This window comes from Tachypleus tridentatus, chromosome 2 (genome assembly GCF_004210375.1).
Source record: "Tachypleus tridentatus isolate NWPU-2018 chromosome 2, ASM421037v1, whole genome shotgun sequence".
Lineage (NCBI taxonomy): Eukaryota > Metazoa > Arthropoda > Merostomata > Xiphosura > Limulidae > Tachypleus > Tachypleus tridentatus.
In genome coordinates, this window is record NC_134826.1 from 143,537,822 (window position 1) to 143,565,493 (window position 27,672).

Here is a 27,672-nt window from a genome sequence, read left to right on the forward strand (position 1 = left end):
GCGACCCGCAAAACGGTAGATTTTTTATCCCATCACCAGAATTTTCGTTATATTATTTTTACGCAGAATATCTAAGCTACGCTTTATTGCACATATAACAGGTTACATCGATATATTCCGGTCTGTTTGAAAATATTTTACGTGGACAGAAAACGTAAACAATTTTATTTAATAAAACATCTACTCGTTTATCTGGAATTAAACACAAAGTTACACAGTGGGCTATCTGCATTCTGTCCACCACGGATATCGAAACCCGATTTCTAGTGTCGCAGGCATTTCGCTGTGTCACTGTGAATGGTCTTAATAAAATTACACGGACGTAATTTATTCATAAAACTACATGTAACGTAAACAGTAATGGTATTTATAAAACGTAAATAATATGAACCAATGTTTGTGTTTTACGGGTTGAAACAAAGAAACTCACAAAAACGAAGGATGAAACCCGTACTGGAGAATAAACGTAGCGAAAAGGTATTTATAGCAGACTAAGGAACGAATCGAGGCTAAATTATTACAAAGTAAAGTAAACGCAAAGTTGCGGTGAAGGCAAACTTAGCTGAATATGTAGAAACGTCTGAACGCGTGTTCGCAAAGTGATAAGCGTGTAGTTTTAGACCTAAGTCGAGAAGCTCATAGAAAATGCATTCTTAGAGTGCTAATTTGTCTAGGAAATTACAAGAGCATTAGGTATTGTTTGCGTGAAATAAAAAAAAAACAACAACAACTAAAGTTGAAATTAAACCCAGTCGTCAGATGATGACAACTGATTTTCAATCCGGGCTCCTCAGATAAAGATTTTTTACTGTTTAGCAGAGAAATTTGCGATAAAAGTTTCGGACAGGCAATTGCAAGTGTATTATTTGTATAGACAGATGTGTGTATGTGTGTAGTTTTAGTCAAGTGTATTATTTGTATAGACAGATGTTTGTATGTGTGTAGTTTTAGTCAAGTGTATTATTTGTATAGACAGATGTGTGTATGTGTGTAGTTTTAGTCAAGTGTACATGAATTTTGAAAGAATAAAATAATAAAAAACATAATCAACCCTTTCAAGGCAACTCACAACTTTAAATGGAATTAGCTCCATGTGGTAAACAAGTAAATCAATGATGTGGTAATTTGTGATGACGAAAAACCAACTTGAAGTAAAAATATATCTCAGGACGGCTGATCTAGGTATTAACACTTTTATTAACAAAGCAGAGAACGAGTTTTCGACCTTCTTGGGCCATCTTTAAGTTAACAAAGAGAGAGTTTGCAGGGCACGTCTTGAGGACAAGAGTGTAAACTGGTACAGAATTATTAGAGGTGTTGCAGTAATAACCTAACATGTAACTGCAACGCCCCTATAATACCGGCAACGTTTCAGTTGCAAATTCTCTCTTTATTGACGTGAAGATGATCTCAGAAGGTCGAAACGTTGTTCTCTGCTTTATTAGTAAAAGTGTTTATACCAATACCAGCTGTTCCGAGATATACTGATGTGGTAATTTAGCATCATACAACATTTTATCTGCTGCATTCTAGTATTTCTGTAGGTGGCAACATTCAGACATGTTGTTGTTGTTTTTTAAACCGCTTGTTCATAATATTCATTCTCTAACGATAAATTTTCACTGGCTTATATCCAATATATTCTTCCCTCTGAAGCTTAATGTAATAAGAATGGAAGGATAAGACAATTAATATGATTTATTTTTTCCCATAAGCTGTTAAAATATGTATTGATTTCAGTCCTAGATAATAACCGTGTGAACCATGCAATACGTGAACATTATCCTTTCCACGTGTTGACCGGGAGGATAGGGCGCTCGACTTGTAATTCGGGGGTTGCAGGCTCGAATCCCTGTCACAGCAAACATGTTCGCCCTTTCAGCCATGGGAGCGTTTTAATGCGACGGTCAGTCGCACTAATCGTTCGTAAAACTTCACGCACTCATCCCAATGCTTGTGTCGTTGGTTCTCACTATTTTAAACAATTACAAATATTTCTCTCAGTATTGAGTTTCATGTTTTAGAATACATCAGAAATTACTTAGTAAATTACAAAGGTGGAGTACGTTATATAAAAATGAGTTTGAAGCCACATCATATTCGGTCACGTTTTATCCGAGAACCGTATTTTGACTAGCAACCCTGCATTTTAAAAGGGTCAGTCATTAGGCTGTCAGGTCCAAAACATATTGCTCTTCCATGCATGCTTTCCATAATCTTTCTAGTATACGAGTACGACAGTTTCTCTACACCCGTTCCATCAAACAGAAATCCAAAGGCGCTACACACAATGACTCCACAAGTATGTCTTAGTTTGAAATAGCTGTTTGAGTTGTGCAAACATTGAACGAGTATGTTGTGCGTCAGCTTTATTATTTTTCCATGTAAAGTTACTTTTTGTATTTTGCATGGGTCACGTGGATGGTTCTCGCCACTGACCTCTTTCTTATCTGCAAGAAAGCGCTGCAGCCTACTTATCAAAACTAAGGCATGATTTCTTACAGGTCTTTTTTCTAAGTAGTCCTGGGACTCCTAGTTGATCCATATTCCTTTGTTTCATAATGGATATTCTTGTCCTGGAAATTCTACATATCCGCTCTGAGAACATCTTTATGATCTCAATGTACAGATATTTTGCATAGGAAGGGTCTGTTACATACCCTGATCAAAAGCGATCAATTTTGGGTGGAACCGGTATACCTACGTACGCAATGGCAATGTTAAAATGTAGTTTTGACAGATCCAACGAATAGTGGGATTGACCATCATTTTATAACACCACCACGGTTGAAAGGGCTACGGGGATTCGAACCCGCGACCCTCAGATTACGAGTCGAGCGCGCCCTAACCACTTGGCCTAAAGCATTTAAGAGTTTAAAATAAACTTCGATCTGCCTCCAATTGATTAATAATAGTTTATCTGGAAAATTAATTGTTAAGTCACTCCAGGCTTAAAGACTCGTTCAATTTGCAACAATCACAGATACAAAACTCAAGATCCTTATGCATCTTTATTACAAATTACAAAAACAACTACCAATCTTTGATTCACGACTTTATTAATAATGTTTGATTACAACACATTTTACGATTTAATACTTTAAAATAAACTAATAATTTAAACTCGAAATATAATCAATATTAATACGAAGTACAAATTATAATAACAGCACATCAACTGCTTAAATAATTATTATTGTTTATTTACTTTTGTAACAAAATAATAAAACAAGACAATATGTTTCACAAATACATCATTTGTTACGACCATGGTTTCTTTCACCAGTAAAGATATCAATGGGGTCGTAAGTTACATGAAGACATTATTACCTTGTGTTTCCTTAATTTGGTAATTATATAGTTTTATTAAGTGCCGACTGTTTCAAGTATCAAATACATAAAACAGATAGTTAAGTAAACAGAGAAATGAAATATTTTCAAATTAATCAAAATCGACTTTGATCATAAAAAACACAAATATTTTAAGTACATATATAAGACCAGAAAGTGGTAACAAAGACGTAACTTTCACAACTGTTCGTAATGGAAGTTCTACACGAAATGGATCATCTGTCCACAGCAGGGATTTATTCTTGAATTTTAAGTTTACCATATGCCCACCAGGGGCTTTTATATCTGTATAAAAATTGTAAAAAATCTAAATACGCTTGTATACGTATTTATTGCACATAGCCTGAGCGTATAACAAGTTAACTAGATTATATACAAGTAATAACAATAATAACCAACAAAATTTCTTACCACATGTAACTGATTAAACGAACACAGGGAAGTTCCCCACATGTTCCACATCATCGAGTAGGTGATTCAAGAGAAAATTTAAAAATATAGGTATTCACACAGATCATACCACACATATATTTCAATATTATCATTAGAGCCAAAAAGCTATTTGTGTGATTTTGTTCGAGAGAAAAAATATGTTAAATTTGTGCATAAAAATATTGAGCATGTCATGGTGGATATAATTATTGAATTGTTTGGTTGTTGTTAAAAGCAAAGCTACTCAATGGGCTATCTGTGCTCTGCCCATCACAAGAAAGTTAACACTAATATTACTCACCACATACACTTTTATCTACTAATAACACAATAACTAGCTGTCATGAAAATATGTAATGAAATACACTGTAAAAAAGTTTTTACTTAGATGACTCTAATGTATATAACCTTAAAAATTTTAAACCTATCAATCCATTCACCACTTGTAATTGAGTTATACAGTTTTGGAGTATTCCATCTCCCATGAGTAGCCTTAGACAAGAGTAAGTGGTTTTGGAGATGCCCATTTCTTGTCAGTAACTTTGTACAGGTGGTGGACACCCTTAAAATCAGTGTAAAATGTAAAATGATATACCAATAAAAAACGTTTTTTTTTTACTTCCCTTCACACTAGAAGCAGATCCTTCCACAGAGCTTAAGTACATCTAATGTTCTATCAAAAGAACTTTATTAGCCTAAATCGTTTTGGGGTTGTATAGCTGCAAACAAAGCTGCTGGCAATTTTGAATTGTTTAAATAGGACAAAAATCTCAATATTTAATACATTCAGATGTATTTAGAGAGAAGTAAAGCTATTCATACAATCTGTATAAACCCTAATATTAGTGGATTTTTCAGAGCAATACATTGCTTGTGGGTCCATTAATGTTGGCTTCAGGGTTCATACATGGTGAATATTACCCGACAAATCAAACAAATGAGATTAAAAATACCATCATTATTGTGACTAAAATCTTCCGAGTTCCATTATGAATTTGACATGAAAAATTAATGATCCGATTTAAATACTAAATCACTATCATTAGGGACAAAAAAGATTCAGTGTACAGATCCCATTGGTAATGAATGCTGCAGACACGATTTGGTAACTTGAGTTAAACATGCAGCTAAGAGTGCCTGTATGACTAGTACAAAGGGGATTTTTTAAGCAAAGCCAAGACTTAATACATTACCTCTTGGAAAGAGGTCCATATTAGTTTTTGTTTTACTCTGCATTAAAGTGGGTTTCAAGTTGAAGCACAAATCTGATACGCTAAACATACAATTGTTACCCAAAAACTGACTAATAACACTTAATGTTGAAAGTAAAAGTTAGGAAACATCTTTATGTATGTAATTAAAAAAAACACAAAAACAGTAAATCTAAACACAGATAAGCCACCGATGGTCTGGCACCTCCTTTAATCCAAACAAAAGTATGAAAGTTCACTTGAAGTTCCTGCAACCACCAGACTAGTTCACTGGCTACTTACTTACTTTACAGGATTTAATACATCAAAGGAGAAAGAAATTGTTCCTGAGTTGTTTGAGTGTGTAAAAAGTTTCACAGGACCTGCTGTCTAGGGTATAGCAAGTAATCTTAATGAAGAAAGTCTGACCTAGTGGATGAATGTCAACAAAGAAACATCTGTTGTTTATCACTATTCTGACTCTGAAATTATGGATATTGTTCTGAATCCTGATAAAAACAATGAAAGTGATGAAGATAAAACAGATATAGCTGAAAAACTTACTAAAGCATTAATTAGTGGGCTAGAACAACGAGATGGATAAAGAACCAATGACTCTTCATCTGCTGTATGAAAAAATTACACAGGGAAAGATTAGAACACGTGAAACAATTTTGCTTGGATGAAGTGTTTAGAAACATAGCCAAGAAGAATGTGTGTCAGAACAGTAGGCCTACATCTGATAGTTTTGTGGCTTCAACATTAAGTACCCCAGATGTTACCCTTGCAGCATCACAAATCCATGATGAAACAGACAGTAATCCTGACAGCCCTCGACTTCTAGACCTTTGTGATTAGCTCTATAATTCCAGTAAAATTTGTCACTTTGGAAGTAGCACTACTGTAACATTCTTTATAAGTACAGTAATTAATAAACCTTTTTCATTACTAAAAACACCTGCATCATTTAAATCACATTTAGTATTCGTTTTATTTAAGTTTCTGGCAGTCCATGGTGCATTAGAGACATGGAGGTGGGTGTTGAATTATTGTAATGTGAACTCTGTTGGTCCAGCAAAACAGACAATCCGGCAAGGCTCTGGAACCAAGAGTGCCGGAAAATTGGTGGTGTATCTGTACAATACAGAATCTTAACAATATAGTTTGTAGTTTGAATTATATGAAAACTTAAATTAGGCTTAACCTTTTAATTCAGTAAATGACTAACAAAAACTTGTTTAAATTCATTTAACATCACTCAACACGCTGTTAGCAGAAGCAAGTTTCATGAAATCCAGTTTATTTTTTACTGAAGATTACGATGTATCAAATTTACGTGGTCAAGAATTTCATTTTGTAATTGCTAGTCAGCAGGTGTGCAACAGTTTTCTTTTATTACAAGAATTAATCTTTTACAGAATGAAAACCCTGCAATTATATCTTCAACTATAGCAAGTGGACCAAAATTAAAAAAAAAAAGTGAACCATCTCTCCACCAAATAAAATAGATAATCACTGGCTTGTTTTGTATTATTTTGCCAATTATATTATATATATAGAATTCATTAGTGAAAACAGGTGGTTCAAACAAGTCATCATTTCTCATGATTTGCAAACTCACCAATTTTTTTCCATTTCAGCCAATTAACAACAGAATTGAACAAATATAGGTTGGTCAGATGCATTTTTTTTAATGGTAGTTGGTATCAAATGCTGAACATGCACAGTGTGTTCTCATATTTGGAATATTATATTATTTTGTGTTTTTTATATCTAGTTTTGAATAGGTAGATTAATACTATATACATTTATTTCAGCATTAGAATGCCAAAACTAGACAGTCTGTTGTTTGCCCCATATTTGGAGAACCTAGTTAATTAAAGTTAAATGTATTGCCAAACTGTTCATCCTTTGTCATATGATTGTGCTCAATATATTGCTCAAAAACCTGAACAAACATGAGAGAGCGTAAGCTTTTCTATATTTCACACAAACGTGCTGTCGAAAAGAACCCGACCATATCCTGAACAATATCATAAACTGCTAAAATCCCATAACCAATGTAAAGGTATACTTACATACAAAGGCAATATTACAAAATTCAGAGATGAAACCAAACAAGAAACTATTTAATACTGCTGTACACAAGTACAAACAAGAAACCGTCTGCAGCTGTCTGACTAAAAAATGGATCACATTTCTTTCCTTCTGAGACATCAGAGAGTATAAAAAATTCAATCCTTCACTGGTTTGAAGATAAAGTTTCATTTGACCATTTAATCACTGTACGATACACAAGTCAACACTGGAAAAAAAGGCTGTAGTTATGTAGCTCCTTGAATTGCACTTAAGAATATCTGTTCATTGGTTAGTTTGTTTGTTAAATGTTATCTAATTACACGTCTTGTCTGAGTGACAGTGACCATCTGCTCCTGATCTGCTTGGAAAGTAACTGAACTAGTTGGAAATAATTTCCTTCAGTAAATTTTCTTTCAGCCAAAATTACAGCCATTACTGAGAATTTAGCATCGACAGAATTTTAGTACAGACAAGTAATGTTTGTATGGCATGTGCAATGCAATAGTGTCAGGTCATTGTACATGAGAGGCTGCTTTATGTGACCATGGTACAATGAACCATTCTTGCAAGTTAACAACATGAAACAGGACTTTGAACCTTTACATCACAACTGCTTACACATCCAAGAATCTCAGCTTGTCACTGAGATATGTAATTGAAGTGTATGCAACAATTTGGCTCAGCATGAAGAAAAATCCCACTTGCAGCCATAAGTCACTGGATCTTTTTCTTCCTGATTCGCAGAAATACATGATGGACGGAGTAATCCAGAGAGGTGAATATTCTGCTTGTAATGCATAGAGGTGATTATTAAGGCCAAGAGACAACTTGTTCTTCATAGAATACTAGCTGCTTTATCTACCTCAGATTCTAGCACAATGAGATAGTTACAACTCAACCTTACAATGTTCTAATAGTATGGACCGAGAATGAACAGTTGTTGTCTATAACTAATCAAAATGACAAGTGCAGCATGCCGTGTCACACACAAGCAGTTGAAAAACATGTTAAAATAGTAGCACAAGCTTCAGCCGTTGTTTGTGGATATTGCAGAAGAAGGGGATTCGTTAAAACTATACGTCAATCTTGCAAAATCACTAACAATTTAATACTAAGAAATGATGCATAATCTAGTGGAACTCAAAATGCAACTATTTCCTGGTGGCAAATTCTGGGTAATTTAGAATATAAAACTCCTACATTAGCTAAATGTTGCATATCCAAAGTTACGGTATTATGATTTCTTACGTACATTAATTACAGGCATTTTGAGGAAAATACCTCCCCCTTTATGGCAATACAAGATAAAATTTTAGAAGCCTGAAACTTACCAACATAATTACTACTATTAAAGGGCACCAATCTCACACCCTGCTGATAACGTTATATGAAATTTATATTTTATATGGATCATATTAAACAGTCAAAATAAACAATAAACCTGCTCATTAAACATAATTCACAAATAAGTTTTTAAACACATAATTCACAATCAATACTCCTCAACACAATTAGGTTCACTTCATCAACGTTACTCTCTTCATTAGAACTAACAAATAGTTTTGAATTGTAGAAGCAACAACTTACACATTTATGAAACACTCATTTTCCATCTACTTAATCCAAAACAATAACACTGCATACAGATTGTCCAGCCACTGACATAAACAATGGAAAGTAAAAGAAAGTTATGAATTTATAATTATAATATTCACTACTTTGTAAGTTAATATCTGATAAATTTACATAAACCATTTCCATTGATGGAAAATGGAAAAAAAAAGGTATAACTTAATGTATACAGTTTGTGCAAGGTTTATAATCAACTTCTACACTAATTCGTTTAAAATGAACTCAAGTCCTGCAATTATTTTAACTAGGAATCACTTATTTCTATACTATTAAACCATATTTTGTACTGTAGTTATAGACTACACTATCGTTAAGATATAACTTCAATAATCAAGGTATCGAGTCAGTTTTACCTTCATCACTATAATTAAAAACAAACTTAAAAGGAAAATAATCTAAAAGCATGACATACAAAACTGGTAAATTTGGCAGGGAAGTTAGAAAAAAAACAAAAAAAACCTTTGCTCTCCAGAGAATGATAGTAAAACATTTCATTTTAGTTAAATCTTTGATGAGAGAATTGCTGAGCAAAATGATTTTGTTCTTAAACCTTTGATTTCAGTTGGACGCAGCTTGTAGGTCATATGTCAGTGGCTCTAAGATACGGTATATGGTTTATAAAACCTTCTTTAACCATATAAAAAAAAATCAACAATAAAGCTTTCGTATTTTTATGACGTTCAGTTAAAAACTGACCAAAAGTAGCATTTTAAATCTGAATACTTTTGTGAAATTCTACCCAAATTTAATGAGGGGGTAACTTCAGGAATATCCAGTTTCAGATACATTTTGAACCAACATCCTCGAAATATTTCTCAGTTAGAACCTGAACAACTTTGTATTTACACCTCTCATCAGTTACACAAGTTGTCAAAAACACATATTCCTAATCTGTTAGTCACTCTGGTGAATGGTAATTTCAATATATGATGTTGGAACAAACCCTTCTTCTGAAGTAACCTTCCGAACCCTTGTCCAGCCGTCACCTTGGTCAACTTCAATGATAAAAAGTTTTTCATATTTTTCAATTTCTGCTTCCTCCTCGCCCTGTCCTGGAACGTGGAACACATAAAAAAAGACAACATCATTATTTTAACATACATATTATAGTTTTTGTATAAAAAAACACACAATTTTATTTCATCTTTTCTGGAAAACCTATTAAAAATAACCAAAAATAGAGTACAAAAAAACCATAAGTTAAATAAACTAGAAGAAATGTCACCCTGTGTGTGCATCTGTATTAGTAATTACTGATCATAGTATTCATAACTTATTGAAAAATTTTGGAAAACAAGAATTTGAAGAACTTGATTTGGTTTCTTTTGTTTTTGAATTTCGCACAAAGCTACTCAAGGGCTATCTGTGCTAGTTGTCCCTAATTTAGCAGTGTAAGACTAGAGGGAAGGCAGCTAATCATCACCACCCAATGTCAAGTCTTGGGCTATTCTTTCACCAACGAATAGTGGGATTGGCTATCACATTACAATGCCCCCACGGCTGAAAGGGCGAGCATGTTTGGTGCGACTGGGATTCAAACCCACAACCCTCAGATTATGAGTCGAGTGCTTTAACCACCTGGCTCATGCTGAATCCTGGGAAGAACTGCTTAAAAAAATTGTTCAGACTGTTATGATATACTCTGGGATCACTTTAAACACATATTAAAGGTGGTTCCCTTTATTGAAGAAATAACAGTTTTTTTTTAAGAACTCCACTTTTTTAGCACTATATTCACTTCAATAAATATATGATTAAACATGAAAGAAAACTAAGAATGAAAACTTACGATTTCTCAAGGACAGGCTAGTTTTAAGTTAAAATAGTTCTAGTATTTTAACAAAGTGACCAGCTTATGGAATATGCTACCATCAGTAGAGGGCAGCACTTTCCATGATTTTTTTAAAAATAGCAATCAATGATTTTTTGAAATATAAATGAATAGGTTTGTATTACTGCATTTCTTAAGGGTAGATGCACAAGGATAGCTTTTGAAAGGGCCAAAACAGAGTACCAACAAACTTATTATAAGCATGCAGATTCTAAGCAAGTAATAGCAAATCTGTAAGTGAAAAATAATTTTGAAAACACCAAAAATCATAGAAGAAAAAAAGAAACAATAATACAATATGAAATAAAAGATGAAAGAAATACACATCCAAAGCAAAACAGTTTATGAAATGTAACAGCAAAATAAAAATAAGCAAAAAACATACAGGACCCAAAATTAAAAATGTCCCAGACCTGATTTCGTATTTTTAAAACAATACACAAATGATTCTCGAGCACTGTAAGTGATATATAATAAGAAATGAACATGTCTAATCTGGAAGAATCGTTATAAACTGTTTGTGGTCCAAGAGGCAGTAAAACACAGCTGTTAGTTCTACAGATAATAAACATCCTCACCATCAAAACTATAAAGAGCTGTTGCAGTTCCTATAACTGGTAATGGAACATCACTGGAATCTTCCAGACTGTCAAAGTCTGAATCAAAGTTTGTGTGCATTTCTTCATGGGTTTGAACTGTCATATCACCATCTATAATACTGTATTGAGAGATCCCAAAATTATTCCCGTTTCAGTATTCAACTACTAGCACATAAGAAATTTGTATATTTAAAAGCAAAATAATAACATTTCTTCGAGAAAATCAATTAATTTCTATGATTAATTCATTACATCTTCTATTAAAGATGAAGCAGGTAAAACCTAAAAATGACCAGTTAGTAATTGAGGTGTTTAAAGAGTTTCACTGCTCTTAGTAACAACAAGAAGGTTCATATGTTTCTACTTATGTAATAAAAGTAAAAAATATTTGTTTTGGTTGAAAACTTTGAAATTCTCTGTCATGACAAGTTTCAAGTAATTGTAATGATGTTTCTAGATTTAGCTCTTTATTCTAAATGTTATTTTTTTGGAAGTTCAGTTCTACTTTTCATAAATAAAAAGATTATTTTTAATTACCCATGGCATCATTGCCTTAGAGCCATGTGTGAAGTATTAATGACATCATATCTGCACCCTGAGAATGGAGAAAAATAAAGTTCTCCACCATGGGAAACAGTAATGAAAAATTGTGACCCCTATTGCAAATCTACATGCACACAAGATAAAAATTCTGTAAAGTTGGGGATTGCACATTGCATAGAAAAAAGGTTTTTCCAGTATCATATAAGCAAGAGTTCCATTATAGTATGATTTATCTTTGGTTAGAAACACAAAGTATTTTCATGTATGCATGTGAAATAAAACAAATCAAACTAAAGCAGATACTCTCTTACATTAATATATTGTATCCTACATATACACATACTAAACATTTCAATTAATTTGCCAGTAAAATGTGAAAAGAAAGTGTTACAGTACCTTAAAAAGGAAGTGTAAAATTTTACTTTGTTCACTAGATTTTTCCTTTGTAAAGCAGTTAGTAGATAATAAACGTGCAATGGATGTAAAAAGATTACAAGTTAGCTAATGCATCTATCTGTATGGATGTTAAAAACTCCATAAATAAGTGTGAGCATTATATGGAATTGATGGTATGAAACTGAATCAAAGTCGGAAGTAGAATTACTTGAAGTGAAAATAGTAAAGAACACACGTGGAATGTATACATCTTGATGTTATAAAACAAAGAAAGTGGTCATAGATTAAAAAACAAAACACAAAGTCTTCAAAACCATACATACTTACATTATTAGTAAAGCACACAAAAATAATAACATAAAACACATACATTCTAGACAACAGTACTTTCAGACAAATAAAACATAATCCCTATATTTATTAATTCATGGAAAGTATGCACAATATGTAGTTGCATCTAAGACTTGTTTTGTAATATGATCTTCTGGAATCAATTACAACACTGATGAAATTTAAACAGCTAATAATAACAACTTTGCTAAATAACCTTAGATAAAACATATTGAAACATAGCAGCTTCTAATGTGTTTTTTTTTCTTTTATGTTCTTCAACTTCTCAGTTAATAATTTTAAAATACACACATCAGTACAGAACAACGTTTCGACCTTCTTAGGTCATCTCCAGGTTCGGTACTTTATTTTAGTTCAAGTTTTTAAATACCAACATTGGCCATCTTGAGAACATACCATCTTACCTACAACTTGTAACAGCTGGGTCGGGAGTTGAAACCTTGAAGTCCTTTGGATTAATTATACTTGTTTCAGAAACACTATCGAACAAACTGTTAGAATTTGTTTGAATTATGGGAGTGACAGAGGTAATGTCAGCATCTGCAAGATAGTCCTATAATAATAATAATAATATAAAATAAAATAATAATAACAAATGATAAAAATAAGGTAATTAAATCACAGTTTTAGGATACAAGAGGGAGTCATATACAGCCATGACACATGAAATTCTTTTAAGCAGGATTAGAGTATATTAATATACTAAACCACTTATTTTCCTTGCTATTTGTCAACAATACCAAGCACAGAGTAACTGTTTACCTCATTCAATTTTATCACACATTAGGATCTTTAACAGCTTATCCTCAAAGTGAAATTATTTTGGGCAGGACTATAGTAAATTAATCTGAAAGACCTTGGACACAATCAAATACATCAATCAAAAGGGGTTAGAACTCCAAAGTCCACCCAAAACTGTAATGAGGTCTCAAATTGGTCAAAAACTCGAGACCATCCTAGAAACCATTGTGTCTCAGCTAATAAGGGATGTATCAGTTTAGAGATCTCACGCTGATAACTGCTGATTAAACAAGTCTTACCCAGAAGTAGCTAAGTTCATATCATTTAAAGTATAGTTTGCTGTTTTAAGAATGCTTTGTATTTCAATTTTGTAGGTAGTGTACTTTGATTAGAAATTAATATTAATAATGTAACATATATCTGGTCTATTACTAATAGGACTAATAACCATTCTATTATTTTTCAAATGTAACTTACGGAACACAGATATGTATGAATGAATACATTTGTATTCTAGATTTCAAAACTAAAATCTATACTTAAGTTTAGAATATAACCATTCGTATACAAATTTCAATAAGTAGGTTTGCACTTAACTTATGTACATTATAAAGCATGTTTTAAAAACATCTTAGTGTATCTTTAACCATACTTTTCAAGATTTCTGCTGAATGAAAACCACATAAGCAACAGAATACATTATCATAAAACAAACCCTTTTTATTATTATTTTTCTACCTAAGTTTCCTATTGACAGTCTTACGTTCTAATGTTTCATATTCAGCCTATTTTTGTATATTTTGTACTTTAAATTTTCCATGATAAAGTGTCAAGAATAAAATCTCTCTTCATATCAGGTTTCGTTTTCTAAATTATAGTTACCTAGGTAATCTTTGTGATATATTAATCACTTCCTAAATTATAGTTACCTAGGTATTCGTTGGTGCCATAGTAACCATATTTTGACGGGTTCAATTAATCTGTCTTAGTGGGTGATCTTAAAGCTTGGAGGAACAAAAAGTGTATATTAGCTTCTTTGATGCTAATTTTATATCAGGCTTAAGTTTTTTTACAGCCAAACATACCTGATACTTCTGGAGTTTCCTCTGCAAATGGTCAAGTTTCTGTTCATGCTCATATAACTGTCCATCAACACTTTCAAGATTACCAAGTCCAGAATTTATTGTAAACATCTCTTTTACCTTTAACAATCCATCCCTAGGGATCAACAGAATCAGTGGTTTAAAAAACAAAAATCCCATACTTATGGAAAAATGAGGTAACTCTCATCAAGTGAACTGACTAACTATTTCACTACATAATTTGCAGACTTACTAATTTTAAAACACCTATACTCTCTGTTTAAAAAATTCCAGACGAAGGTAACTGAATAAAAATAAACAGTAGAAAGAGTGGAATATTTTTTACATGTAAGAGAACTTTCACGTATATTAATACATTTCAGCGTAGTCTGTTGATGAGAGAAACCACACTTCTCAATGTTTCACATCTTGCTCAGTTCATTTCATGACATACATTTAAATAAAACAGAAAAGAATAACTGTGAATGTTGTAAGCAAGAATCTCCATTTTACGTGCTTGTATATATAAACGTTTCTACACAGTAAGTTTAGAATGACAGTAGCACGGGCCACTCCAATAAATATATACGTAAGTATCATATGCAACAGGACAAGTTCACGATACCACAACTTAGGGAAACCTAAACTCACTACTAAATTAGGTTACCATGGCCACCAGTGCATAAACTATAATAAGAAAGTTGTGTTTACAGTGCAGTAAAAGAAACAGAATGTATATTTTGAGAAAACCACTACAGGAACATAGTAAGTAATCATAAACATTAGTATCTTTTTAACCATTATAAAAACAACACAAAACCTTCATATCAAGCAAAGGAGAAGACACAAAGCAATCCTAAGAAATGGGTCATGGGGTAAAGAACGGACATTATTAAAGGACTGACACTAAAGAAGAGGAGAGAATGGGTCTGAGAATGACATCTAGGAAGTTAATTCCTCAAAATGAATGAGGTTAAAGACACAGCTCAACAGACCATTCACAACTTAACCTCTCCAGAAATCAGAGCAGAAATAAGGCCAGTGTATGTGTAACACTATCACTCAGACAAGATTAAGTAGGATTCACTATCACTTGAAAATTCATAACACTAAAGTAAAATATAACTAAACTCAAAGTTTCATTAACAAATTGAAATATCAAAACTGAACACAAGGAGAAATTTGGATTGTATCTGTTCAGTGCAAGACAAAGAAAAGAATCAAATTATTGCAAGGGTAAGAAACACAGGGAGAGTTACTGTGGATGGAGGTTGGTGGAGGGCTGTTGTCACATCGTAATACCATTGTGTACCGGTACAGTTCACTGTAAAAATGTGAATTTAGCTCAAGGCTAGTAGCATGCAAATCTCATAGGCAGATACATGAGGAAGATGTCATTTCTGTGTGTAGAGGTAAGTTATCATCTTGAAAATATATTTTCACTACAGTACTCTAAATAGACAAAGCTACACAGTAAACCAGTTTTAAATATTAATTTATATATTTCATTTTAAAAGCAAAAACTCAATCCTCCCTATCAACAAGTGTTTGACTACAAATTTGAACAGTAACAAGAATATAACAAAATAGGGAAAAAACAAAGTTTAGTTGCATACTGTACATAATAAATGAAACGAACACTCTTCTAAAGAAACGCACAGTAGCTTAACCTAGAAGATCCCTCCAATTGAGTGAGCAATCATTATCAAATATGAGCTTAAGAAATAAATACTTCTGTTTGATATTAGGTACATAAGACAGTATTATATAACTGCAGTTTTGAAGATATCCTCAAAATAAAGACCAGTGTTATTCTAAGATCTGGGAATAATAGATTAATAAATTCCTAGCTCCATACCTAAACTAACATATGGTGTAAAACAAACAGAAAAACTAGAGCTTTACCTTACTACAGTTTCTTTTTGGATATTCAAATGGATCTCACTGATTTTTTGTTGAAGTTTTTTTTTTCTCTGTGCTGGAGGTAGACCACTGTAGTCATCTTTAACATCACCCCCTGCATGCTAACATAGTGTTATCAAAATAAACACCAGTAACACTGAAATATTAACATCACCCCCTGCATGCTAACATAGTGTTATCAAAATAAACACCAGTAACACTGAAATATTAACATCACCCCCTGCATGCTAACGTAATGTTATCAAAATAAACACCAGTAACAATGAAATATTAACATCACCCCCTGCATGCTAACGTAATGTTATCAAAATAAACACCAGTAACACTGAAATATTAACATCACCCCCTGCATGCTAACGTAATGTTATCAAAATAAACACCAGTAACACTGAAATATTAACATCACCCCTGCATGCTAACGTAATGTTATCAAAATAAACACCAGTAACACTGAAATATTAACATCACCCCTGCATGCTAATGTAATGTTATCAAAATAAATATCAGTAACACTGAAATATTAACATCACCCCCTGCATGCTAACGTAATGTTATCAAAATAAACACCAGTAACAATGAAATATTAACATCACCCCCTGCATGCTAACGTAATGTTATCAAAATAAACACCAGTAACACTGAAATATTAACATCACCCCCTGCATGCTAACGTAATGTTATCAAAATAAACACCAGTAACACTGAAATATTAACATCACCCCTGCATGCTAACGTATGTTATCAAAATAAACACCAGTAACAATGAAATATTAACATCACCCCTGCATGCTAACGTGGTGTTATCAAAATAAACACCAGTAACACTGAAATATTAACATCACCCCTGCATGCTAACGTGTGTTATCAAAATAAACACCAGTAACACTGAAATATTAACATCACCCCCTGCATGCTAACGTAATGTTATCAAAATAAACACCAGTAACACTGAAATATTAACATCACCCCCTGCATGCTAATGTAATGTTATCAAAATAAACACCAGTAACACTGAAATATTAACATCACCCCCTGCATGCTAATGTAATGTTATCAAAATAAACACCAGTAACACTGAAATATTAACATCACCCCTGCATGCTAATGTAATGTTATCAAAATGAAACACCAGTAACACTGAAATATTAACATCACCCCCCTGAATGCTAATGTAATGTTATGAAAATAAACGCCAGTAACACTGAAATATTAACATCACTCCCTGCATGCTAATGTAATGTTATCAAAATAAACACCAGTAACACTGAAATATTAACATCACCCCCTACATGCTAATGTAATGTTATCAAAATAAACACCAGTAACACTGAAATGTTAAAATCTCCCCCTGCATGCTAATGTAATGTTATGAAAATAAACACCAGTAACACTGAAATATTAGCATTAATCACTTCTGTGCTGTCATAAGTCACAAATATACACAAGTCTATTGCAGCATTACCACTGGTTACTGTAATACAATGATTTTAATAATGATAAATTTCAAGCCCCATTCAGTATTATTCAATGCCATAAAATTCCAGATGGTTGTTGTCCATCAGCAACAATAAATTGCTTTAATAAATACTGAACACTCAACATATTTTGATGGAAGGACGGCCCAGTATAAAGATTTTTTAAATTTTTACAAAATATTTATTTTAGTTACCTTGGTAACAAACATTCCAAATAATCCATGAAGTTTCTTTGGTATTCCTGATGATATATTGGTACTTTTAACAGTTTCAACTTCCTCTGTTTGCACAACCTGAGCAGCTGTATCATTTTCAATGTATCCAACATTGCCAAAATCTTCAAATGGAACATCCTGAGGAGGGGGAAATCCTGTCTTCAATCTTTCAGTCACCAGTGTAAAATCCTGACCCAGAAAATACAGTTTTCTCTATTTATTCTATTGCAAAGATATTGAAATATATATATAGAAAAATCCTTTATATCAACAAGTTTTATCTACACAAATACAAAAGTTCCGTTTCTTGTCTTTAGTATGCCCATGTAACTACTTGAATGCATGGATTTCACCAAAATTGGTATAGCATTCAATAGGTCACTGGAAAAATACATACAAATTTTCAGTTTTGCATTTTGTGTTCTGTGGTTCTTTCATGGGTATGTTTACCTTTACTTTGCCCCATGTTGATGAGTCCATTATATATTGTGAATATATAATCACAAGACATTTATTTTCTATACAAATCATTTGATACAACAATAATTGTTACAGTGTGTAATCCTCTGACAAACCAACAAAGAATAATTTCACTTATAAGATATTATTTTTAAGCCTATTTCATGTTACTTAGTACCTTTGGGATTTTCAAGATTGGTTGAGTAGACAATAACAGTTTTCTAATCAGCCTGTATCCCAGCTTGCACTGAGAGCTCTGGATTGAGCAAAATGGATTATTGGAAACGGATATGTCAAATATCATGTGGTTGGAATACTAATATTATATGGTCTTTTAATTCTTAAAAATCTTTAAAGGACTAGATTAAGAATAGTGCTTAAAAATGAAATAGGCCTAATACTAGGTTGGAATACTAATATTATATGGTCTTTTAATTCTTAAAAATCTTTAAAGGACTAGATTAAGAATGGTGCTTAAGAATGACAAAGGGCTAATACTAGGTTGTAATACTAATATTATATGGTCTTTTAATTCTTAAAAATCTTTAAAGGACTAGATTAAGAATAGTGCTTAAAAATGAAATAGGCCTAATACTAGGTTGGAATACTAATATTATATGGTCTTTTAATTCTTAAAAATCTTTAAAGGACTAGATTAAGAATAGTGCTTAAAAATGACAAAGGCCTAATACTAGGTTGAAATACTAATATTATATGGTCTTTTAATTCTTAAAAATCTTTAAAGGACTAGATTAAGAATAGTGCTTAAAAATGAAATAGGCCTAATACTAGGTTGGAATACTAATATTATATGGTCTTTTAATTCTTAAAAATCTTTAAAGAAGTAGATTAAGAATGGTGCTTAAAAGTGAAAAAGGCCTAATACTAGGTTGGAATACTAATATTATATGGTCTTTTAATTCTTAAAAATCTTTAAAGGACTAGATTAAGAATAGTGATTAAAAATGAAATAGGCCTAATATTAGTTAGTGTCTTGTGATGACAAGTAAAAATTATAAAACGTATTTTAATTAAATTGGATATTCTACAGTGAATAATACATTATCTGTTGAGTATGACCACTTTTCATTACTTACTGAATGTTAATTTGTTTAGAATCCAAATAATGAATTGATTTATTATGCTAAAACTGGTATAAAGCATAGAGGTAAAGAAAGGCAAGATATCAGAAACATAAGTGTTCATAACACATTAGTAAATGCAGAAAGCTAGAGGTATAGTCCAGAATAACAACAAACCTTCAACTTTGGTATATCTGGATATAGTATCAAGCAAAGTACCAGATCCCAACATTCAAATCTGCTATAACAGGTGGTGCACAGCAGAGTAGAAAATTCAGAGTTTTAGCTTTGATTTCATTAAAGAATGCTCCATGAAGAGATAGGACTAAGACATTCAATTCTTAGCATAACAGGCACTAGTTTTTAGCATAATACAATTTCCAGCCCTTCAACTTTAATATAGCAAAAAACAATGTTTATATTACAGTGTTAAATGCTGACATTCATCTCTGATTAGACAAGAGCTGGTTCTCAGGTGAAAAGAAGACCCACACTCAGTTCTGATACAATTAGATTTTATATCCAGTAAAACATCAGGCTCTAACATTCAACTGTAATATTATAAGATACAGTGCTAAATAGAGACACAGATTACGGCTGATATGCCTTTGACCAGTGAGATTCAAAGCTTTTCGATGTACATGATAAAATTTAAGTTATAATACCTTCTGACATGTTATTGTGAAAAAGGACATTACACATTATGGAAAAACATTTAAACCAGTTATCAGTTTATTTGCAAATGTCAAGATGGTTCCATTACTTATGATTAAGAGACAGCCAGACATCTACCCCACAGACTAACTGTTCTATGAAGAACTATTCACAGAACAAGATTGTTGAATTATATGAAGGTAATGAACAATTCAAAGAGGATGATCTCCACAGTAGTTGAAGAGCTCACAAAACAGAGCATTCATGAAAGAAATCTAATGAGAGCTAATCTTGAAAAATATCATTTTATGCAAGTGATAGATAAAGATACTAAAAGAACACTTCCAGCTATAAAACCTCTCCCATGAAGCTAAGAATACCTTTTGATGCCACCAAAATATGAATAAACAAAGGTTCTTAAAGGTGACAGGGGTTCACATGCCAAATGTTTCACTGGTTCCAGATACACTACAAAATACTGTGTCCCACAAATTGGTTGCTATTATGAAATTGAGGAAAATAACATTGATTAATTTATTTATTTAGAAATGTTTTAGACAATGACAATGAACACTGATGGCATGGTTTGAACACCTTCAGTCTGCTCTAATTTTGGAACAAAATTTTTAGCATATTCAATAAATGCATACAGACATTGTGTGTGTACCAAACCAACATTTGGAACATCCTGTATTTTATTGTTTTATGAAACAAAATTGCCTAAACAGAAGTTACAATTTTCCTATACTGAAAATTGATTTTTGAAACGTACTTACCTCTGGCTACAAGATTAACTACTCTTGTTTAATGTTGTCTTCAGAGCAGAAGCAGAAGAATCCCCCTTACCTCCATTGTGATCCACAAAACAGGATAAATATGACTGATGAAGGAATGTATACAACCTTAAATATGTGAGAACTTATGCTGATTGGTTCTACTCTAAATCCAAAACCCAGCCACTGGGTACCAACATATATGTGAGGGTAGAATGAGGGCTACCATTCAAAGGGATGAACTACGGTTTGAAGTCTCACTCCTTTTGATTGCTTAATGGAGGATATTGCATCACTTATACCCATAGAACACCACCACCATACTCTGCATTAAATGGTTATAGCTATCTTTGTATGGAAACCATTCAGAAGGGTGCCTCCACAGTCAACCACATCAGCATTTTTGAACTGGAAAGTGGTAAGGACTCCTGTACTCAACTTAAGAAAGGGGGTAAGCATGCATTGGACAGTTCAAAAAAACATCATCACTCAAGACAGTGATTTGAAAAGCAGACCATACTGATTTATTCAATACGAGGTATGGCATGAATGGACAGCTATCCTCTTTTGCTTTACCTATGCAATCCATGGATGGTATGGTCAGAAACAGGCAAGTTTATGATCCAATGACATCACGAGGTTATTCACCAACAAGCAATCTTTGTGGAACATCCCATCTCAACAGAGGTCACTGTGAAACCATGAAATACAATTCACAAATCAATACTGATATACAGAGTGGATTTCAACTGAAGAATACCTGGTCAGGTACCACTCACCACAGACAAGGATCTACATAATGAATAAAGAAAGCATGACTACAAACTTACCCAGTCAAAGTCATGCAAAGAATAATTACATTTGGCAGGAAGAAACTTGACAAAGAAAAAACTGTGATATGGTGTATGTAACAGGAATGTATTAGATGTAGTCCACATGCCTGAAAGTAGGATTTTCTTTAAAGGGTGATGAAAATGAGATGTTGAATCTGTTGAGAAGACACCCTGAACAAATGACAGTGAAAAGAATACATGAAGGGATACGTCAACTGAATCAAAAGTCAAACATAGTTGGTGAGAGTAGAAGAGTGAAAAAAAACATTAAAAGAGGAAAAATACCAAAAGACAAGAGTCGAGAATGGGAACTACAGAAAGAAGCTGTGTTGACAATATAGCAAGAAAGGGTATGGATCGAACACAGAAGTATCTCTGGAAGAGATATAGGGTAGTGATGAGAAACAGAAGGATGGAATATGGGTAAAAAGGATGAGTTATCCTCCATAGCCAAGGAGGTTTTAGGGAGGAAGGAATGATCCAAATAAAAAAGAAGATAGGTACGGGTAATAAAGCATTCATGAAAAGTCAATGGGAAACAAATCAGAATTTCAACACCTTCAAGCTAAGAGGAGAAGGAAATATATTTTAAGGGAAAAGTGGAAACAACTTGAGGAAACAGGTTCAAATAGAAGTAAAATGAGGGAATGGAGGATCACGTTAATATGCCAGCCCAGAAACTTCGGTCATCTGGTGGAATGCCAAATCTGGAAGAAATGCAGTAAGGCCAGGAGAAGAAAAACTCATTTATATCTTAAAAAACAAAAGGTATGAGATAAGGCAGCTCGATAAACTGAGAATAAGAAGACCCTAATTGTAAAGCCATGAGAGAAACTCTGCCATACAAACCACAAAGTCTGTCAGCAGGAATTCTCTCAGTTGCAGACTGAGCGAACCCTGATACACTTTCATTGAAGAAAGACATTTGGAACGAGCCAAAAGGAAACCTGATCTCTTTGCCAAGAACTTGATAAAAGCCAGGCATGAATAGATGGATATAGAACCAATGACTGAAGATGACACAGAAGGGAGGGAGCCAAGGAGGGGTCACAGTTGTTGTAACTGTGGAAACCAATAAAAGTAATCAGAAGGAGATAATGTTTACTGGTAAGGATGAGAAAGATCATCCAATGAAATAAATGAATAGGGGGAATCGTACAGGAATTTATACGACCAATACTGGCTGAAGACATTTATAGCCAGAGTCCAAGGAAGAGGTAAAAGGAGTCAAAAGAGAAGTAATATGTGATTGAGGGCTATACCAAATGCATTTAAGTGGGAAAAGCTCCAAAGAATGAAATGCCACTGGAATACGAGAGGATCTTAAAAATACTCTGTCAAAAAAATGTTGTTTGTGTGAGAAAGATAATCTGCTATGAGATTGACAATACCCAAAATGTGATGAATGTGGTGCACATGCCTAACACAGGAGATCCTCGGGGAATGATATGTGCTACTATTGTAGAATTGTTGGAATGAATCATCATGAAACTATGTCTGGTAAGAGGAAAGAAGTGATTCAAAGCCCAACAATCCATAACAAGCTCAAGGACACTGATATGTAAAGACCACTCGTCAACAGTCCAAAGACCTAAAGTTTCTTGGTGTGTAGCTGATGCACTCCAGCTCTGAAGGGACGTGCTGGTGAACAGCTGTAAATCTGGACAAGGAAGAGGCAGTGAAACAGTCACTGATGTATAAGCTGTGTTCATCCACCAAATCAGATTGTCCATCAGGGTATAAGGAGGTGCCATTGGATACTGAGCAAGGTTTCATTAATCATGAATGGATCACATATATGCATGACCACTGATGATGGTAAAAGAAAACTGTTGTTGTACTGATGCAACTCATAACTCTAAGGACTCAAGAATTATGTCAAATATGTTATGACAGAAAAATGAGGCCATACTAAAATCCTGAAGATGACACAAATTAAAGTCACATCATGACTCAGAAGGTCACAAAAACAGAGAAACCATGCAATGAAAGCCAGAGTAAAGTAGATGAATGAACCAATGTGAAGGAAAAAGGAAGAATATTTCTCCCAAAATCCCCTCAGAACTTCTGTGGAGAGATATCACAGAAAAGTTGTGAGGGTAAGATGAAGGTGGAAAAATTGGGCAGGGGACAGACTTGCATGAGATTTATGGGCTATACCCCAAACAGGCAAAATGAACCCTAACAACTGTTGGTCTATGGAAGGACAGTCTGCACAATGATATGCATGAAAAAACTAATCCACAGCCCAAGGGGAGTGAATCATGTTATTGCTGTCACTTAGCTGTGAGACAAAATGGTTAGCAAGTACTCATATGTCTGAAGAGTGGGAAGGAATCCAAATAGAGAAGGGAAGAAGGGTTGTGTGCTGAGGAAGGATGATAGTTTATAGGAAATTGGGGCAAGGAATAAAAATATCAGGTACCTGAAAAATGAATCCAAAAAAGCCATACTAGGCCAAATTGACTCTTCAGGTGAGACATGGGAAGACAATTCAAAATGAATAACTGGAAAAAAAGTTTGCACATAGAGGGCCATAATAAATGAGAATAGCTAATCTTGTGATAGGAGGGATGTACTGTATCAGAAAACATGGTGATCCTGTTTGATGACAGGTCAGTCAAGTTCCTTGATGCAGCTCCAGCAAAGATCCATGTTTTTGTCATGCTTGAAAGCCATACAATGAAAATATTAAACAGTTTATGGAAATTTGCACAAAAGGAATGGAAGGTAAACACTGATATATCTATTCTCTAAAAAAGCCTGAGCTTCTAGAAACATCACTGTGGATCCAGCAGTGAAAATCAATAGAGAATGGAAAAGATGCTTTTCAGTTCCTCTATGTTCAAGTTAACCATCGTTTTTAAAAAGGCTTAAATGTGAATCTTGCAACTGCTTTAGTTCTGAAGTGACATAAGGTTGCATACATGCTATTGCAGGCAATAGGATTTTTTAAAAGTTCGACAAAAATTAGATTATTTCAAAACAAATCATTAGTACTTACTGTGATACTTCCATGAAAATCTTATCAGTATATGAATTATTTTATCAAAGCCTTGATGTGTATAAACTGATTTTCACTGAATAAAAATTATTTTAAAATACTACCAACTTTCCAAACACTGCTTTACAAAACCACAACATAATTTTAATTTTTTTTAGAATATCAAATTTAGTGATTTTAAACATTTCTTATGTCATGTTTCACCTTTTTAGAATCAATAATATTTGCTGCTTCAACAATTGCATCTAAACATTGGCTCACAGTACAAATTATCTCCTTCTGGATATTGGCATCCCGTTTCAGAAGGTTCTGAAGATAATCAATCCTCTGCTCGTCCACACCCTGCAGGCTCTACAGAAGTCAGAAGTGTATATTAACGGTAAGTAAGTACAAGACTACTTGAGCATAACACTGCGATTAGCTTATTGTATCCATTTTCATATAAAGTACGCAGCTGGTTGAATTATACATCTGTACTTACAAATACAGTAACAAAAAAAACTGTGTTGTGTTGCACAGCTGGTCTCTAATTTTTCAAAAAACAAGTAGAGAAAAAATAATAAGAAGTTATAAACCTTTCAAAAAGTGTATATTTTCAGATTATTTTTCAATTTAATGTGACTTTGTATGTATTTCAAAAACAAAATTAATAAAATAAAATAAACAGACATTTGTTCAATACCTGTTTAAATGTGCAATACCTGTTCAATCAATCCTGTAACTAGAAATTTGCTTTTATTTTGAATGTTGTTTTTACACAAAGCTACACAGTAGGATGTTTGTACTCAGTCTACAATGAGGACTTTTACCCCATTGCAAGAAATCTTACCTCTGACCTGCTAGAAAATTTTAACATGGAACAAATTTCAAACATTTTTTCCTTCTCTGTAAATTTGTAAGTCACATTGTAATTTAATAATTAGAATTACATAAAATGTTTCCCTTAACCTGCTTAAATTATAAATGTAAGTATGCTAAATGAGACAATAAATATTTCATATTAATACTATATAAAAACTGAAGCTTTATCTAATGTAAAACTCTTCAAGTACTTTAACTGAATACATATCTCAAACATAAAGTAATATATATATATATAAAAAGGCACAGGTATGCTTACTCACAAACTTACAAAACATAGCATTTTTAGAATTTATTAAAACAAACAGTTTAATGAAGACAAAAATATTCAACATCATTTCTAATCTGTTACTGAAACCTACAATAAGATGACCAAATATAAAAATATATTTTGTGTGTGTGTGTGTGTGTGTGTATGAAAACGTGTACATACATTAGACTAAAATTATTTTAAGCTTAATAAATGAACTATACAACAGCTTCCATGTACTATACTAACTAGCAAGTTAAGTACCTGAAATATCTGAGGCATGGCTTCAAAGAAATGAATTCTTTGTATTTCATTCGTCTTTTGCAACTGGTTGGCATAGTTGATCCTAGCTTTGTCACACACTTGTTTTTTTGTCTTCGCCAAATTTTTTGCCTTAAATGAACAAGATTAATCATTTTAGGTCAGGAAAACGTAATTATTAAATTTAATGGTCACTTGCTTTTACTATTAAGTGTTTTTACAAAGGTTCAGTAGCCTTCAAGTCTGTTACTTTAAAATGATACATCACACAAAAACACTCAGATTTGTGCTGCCATCTGAGCAAAGTAAACTTATGTATATTACACATAAAGGTTAACCAACAAATAATATCACTAATTTAACATACTGATTGGAATGTACTGATTCACAAGTTGTGCACCCCTGTTGTTAACCAGTGATTACTATAGCTAATGTAATATAATGACTAGAATGTACTGACTTACTGGTTGTACCATTTCAGCCACAATCCTCGTATCTACTGACCTTGAGCCAGCTTGAAAGTTTTATGTGAATGACAGATACACATTAAGATAACAGTGTGAAACTGTCCTCAGCATAAATAATAATATAAACATATTACATTCGTTAACTAATTAAACAGTAAAGAAGAAACGGTCCCAGTTGTTACATTACAGTTTATAAAATTATGAACCACAAAACCTTTATGCTTAAAACAGTGTTGGATCTAAATTATTCCTTTAATATTTATCAGCATTTTGAACTCATTTACCACTATTTTAATAAAAAGATGTGTATTCAAAACAACATTCAATGGAATAAGTTTTATATGCAGATTTGTGAGATAGAAAAAACTAAATTGATAAATTTATGTACACATGCCTTTAAGGCACAGAATTATATAAAGATTTATGCACTACATAAACACAAAATGTTCTAATTTTCCTCTGCTGAAAATGTATTTTACAGGTACTTCCACTCACATACATTGCTTTCTTGTTCAGTGCTGCCCTCTATTTGCAAAAATTTGTTTTTGCATTCCACAAGCCTTTCACTTCCACACACCCCTCAATTTAAATGGTTTAACTGATTCTCACATGTAAATTATCACACGACAAATCTCTATCAATAGTAGTGCCACACATCCATGTGACTCCCTCTGTGCCATTCTGTGTAACTATAACTTCAACTTTAGGCAGAGATATCTACACTGGTTGAAGGGTGGGAAGTGAGACCAGAAACAAGTTCTTGTTAGAAATACATTTTTCAACGTAGGAATATTATAACTTTTGACAAGGTACTTTACTTCCTTTCATACACATAGGTAGAATCCCACACTGAGTAGGTGGAGGGGTCAATGTGAGGGACAAAGTAGAAGCTTTCTTTGAAAGTGTGTATGAAGGGCACCTTAACAAGGAAATCCTCTAATAATGGATTATACACAAAAACCAAACCACTTCTGTATATGGTAACCTCTTTACCCAGATGTGGAAAACGTGTGACAAATACATGTGAAAAATTCTGAGGATCACAATATACTATAATTTCAATCTCTCTGATGAACAAAATGTGGGAAAAATAAGAAATGTGCCCCAAGAGCAGAGTGGTTATTGCATGACAGCCAGTACCAGTCAAGTGAACTGCATCCAGAACTCTTACTCAACTTAAAGAGACTG

The 27,672-nt window shown here is 33.1% G+C and overlaps 1 protein-coding gene across 6 annotated transcripts in view; it reads right to left on the bottom strand.

Annotated features, from left to right (window-relative positions):
* Positions 1-3,042: 3,042 nt before the first annotated feature.
* The window catches only part of LOC143245274 (formin-binding protein 1 homolog), a 52,883-nt gene continuing 28,253 nt past the window's right edge, over positions 3,043-27,672 (bottom strand). For 5 of the 6 annotated variants that reach the window (XM_076491432.1, XM_076491434.1, XM_076491433.1 and 2 more), the window contains exons 7-14: positions 26,021-26,149; positions 24,850-24,996; positions 17,820-18,029; positions 16,133-16,251; positions 14,231-14,363; positions 12,809-12,957; positions 11,094-11,233; positions 3,043-9,736 (exon numbers count right to left, since the gene is read on the bottom strand). In XM_076491432.1, coding sequence (XP_076347547.1) covers positions 9,579-9,736; positions 11,094-11,233; positions 12,809-12,957; positions 14,231-14,363; positions 16,133-16,251; positions 17,820-18,029; positions 24,850-24,996; positions 26,021-26,149 — 1,185 coding nt within the window. In that variant the 3' untranslated portion in view covers positions 3,043-9,578. The remainder of the gene's footprint in view (positions 9,737-11,093; positions 11,234-12,808; positions 12,958-14,230; positions 14,364-16,132; positions 16,252-17,819; positions 18,030-24,849; positions 24,997-26,020; positions 26,150-27,672) is intronic. The other variant, XM_076491437.1, reaches the window with a different exon arrangement.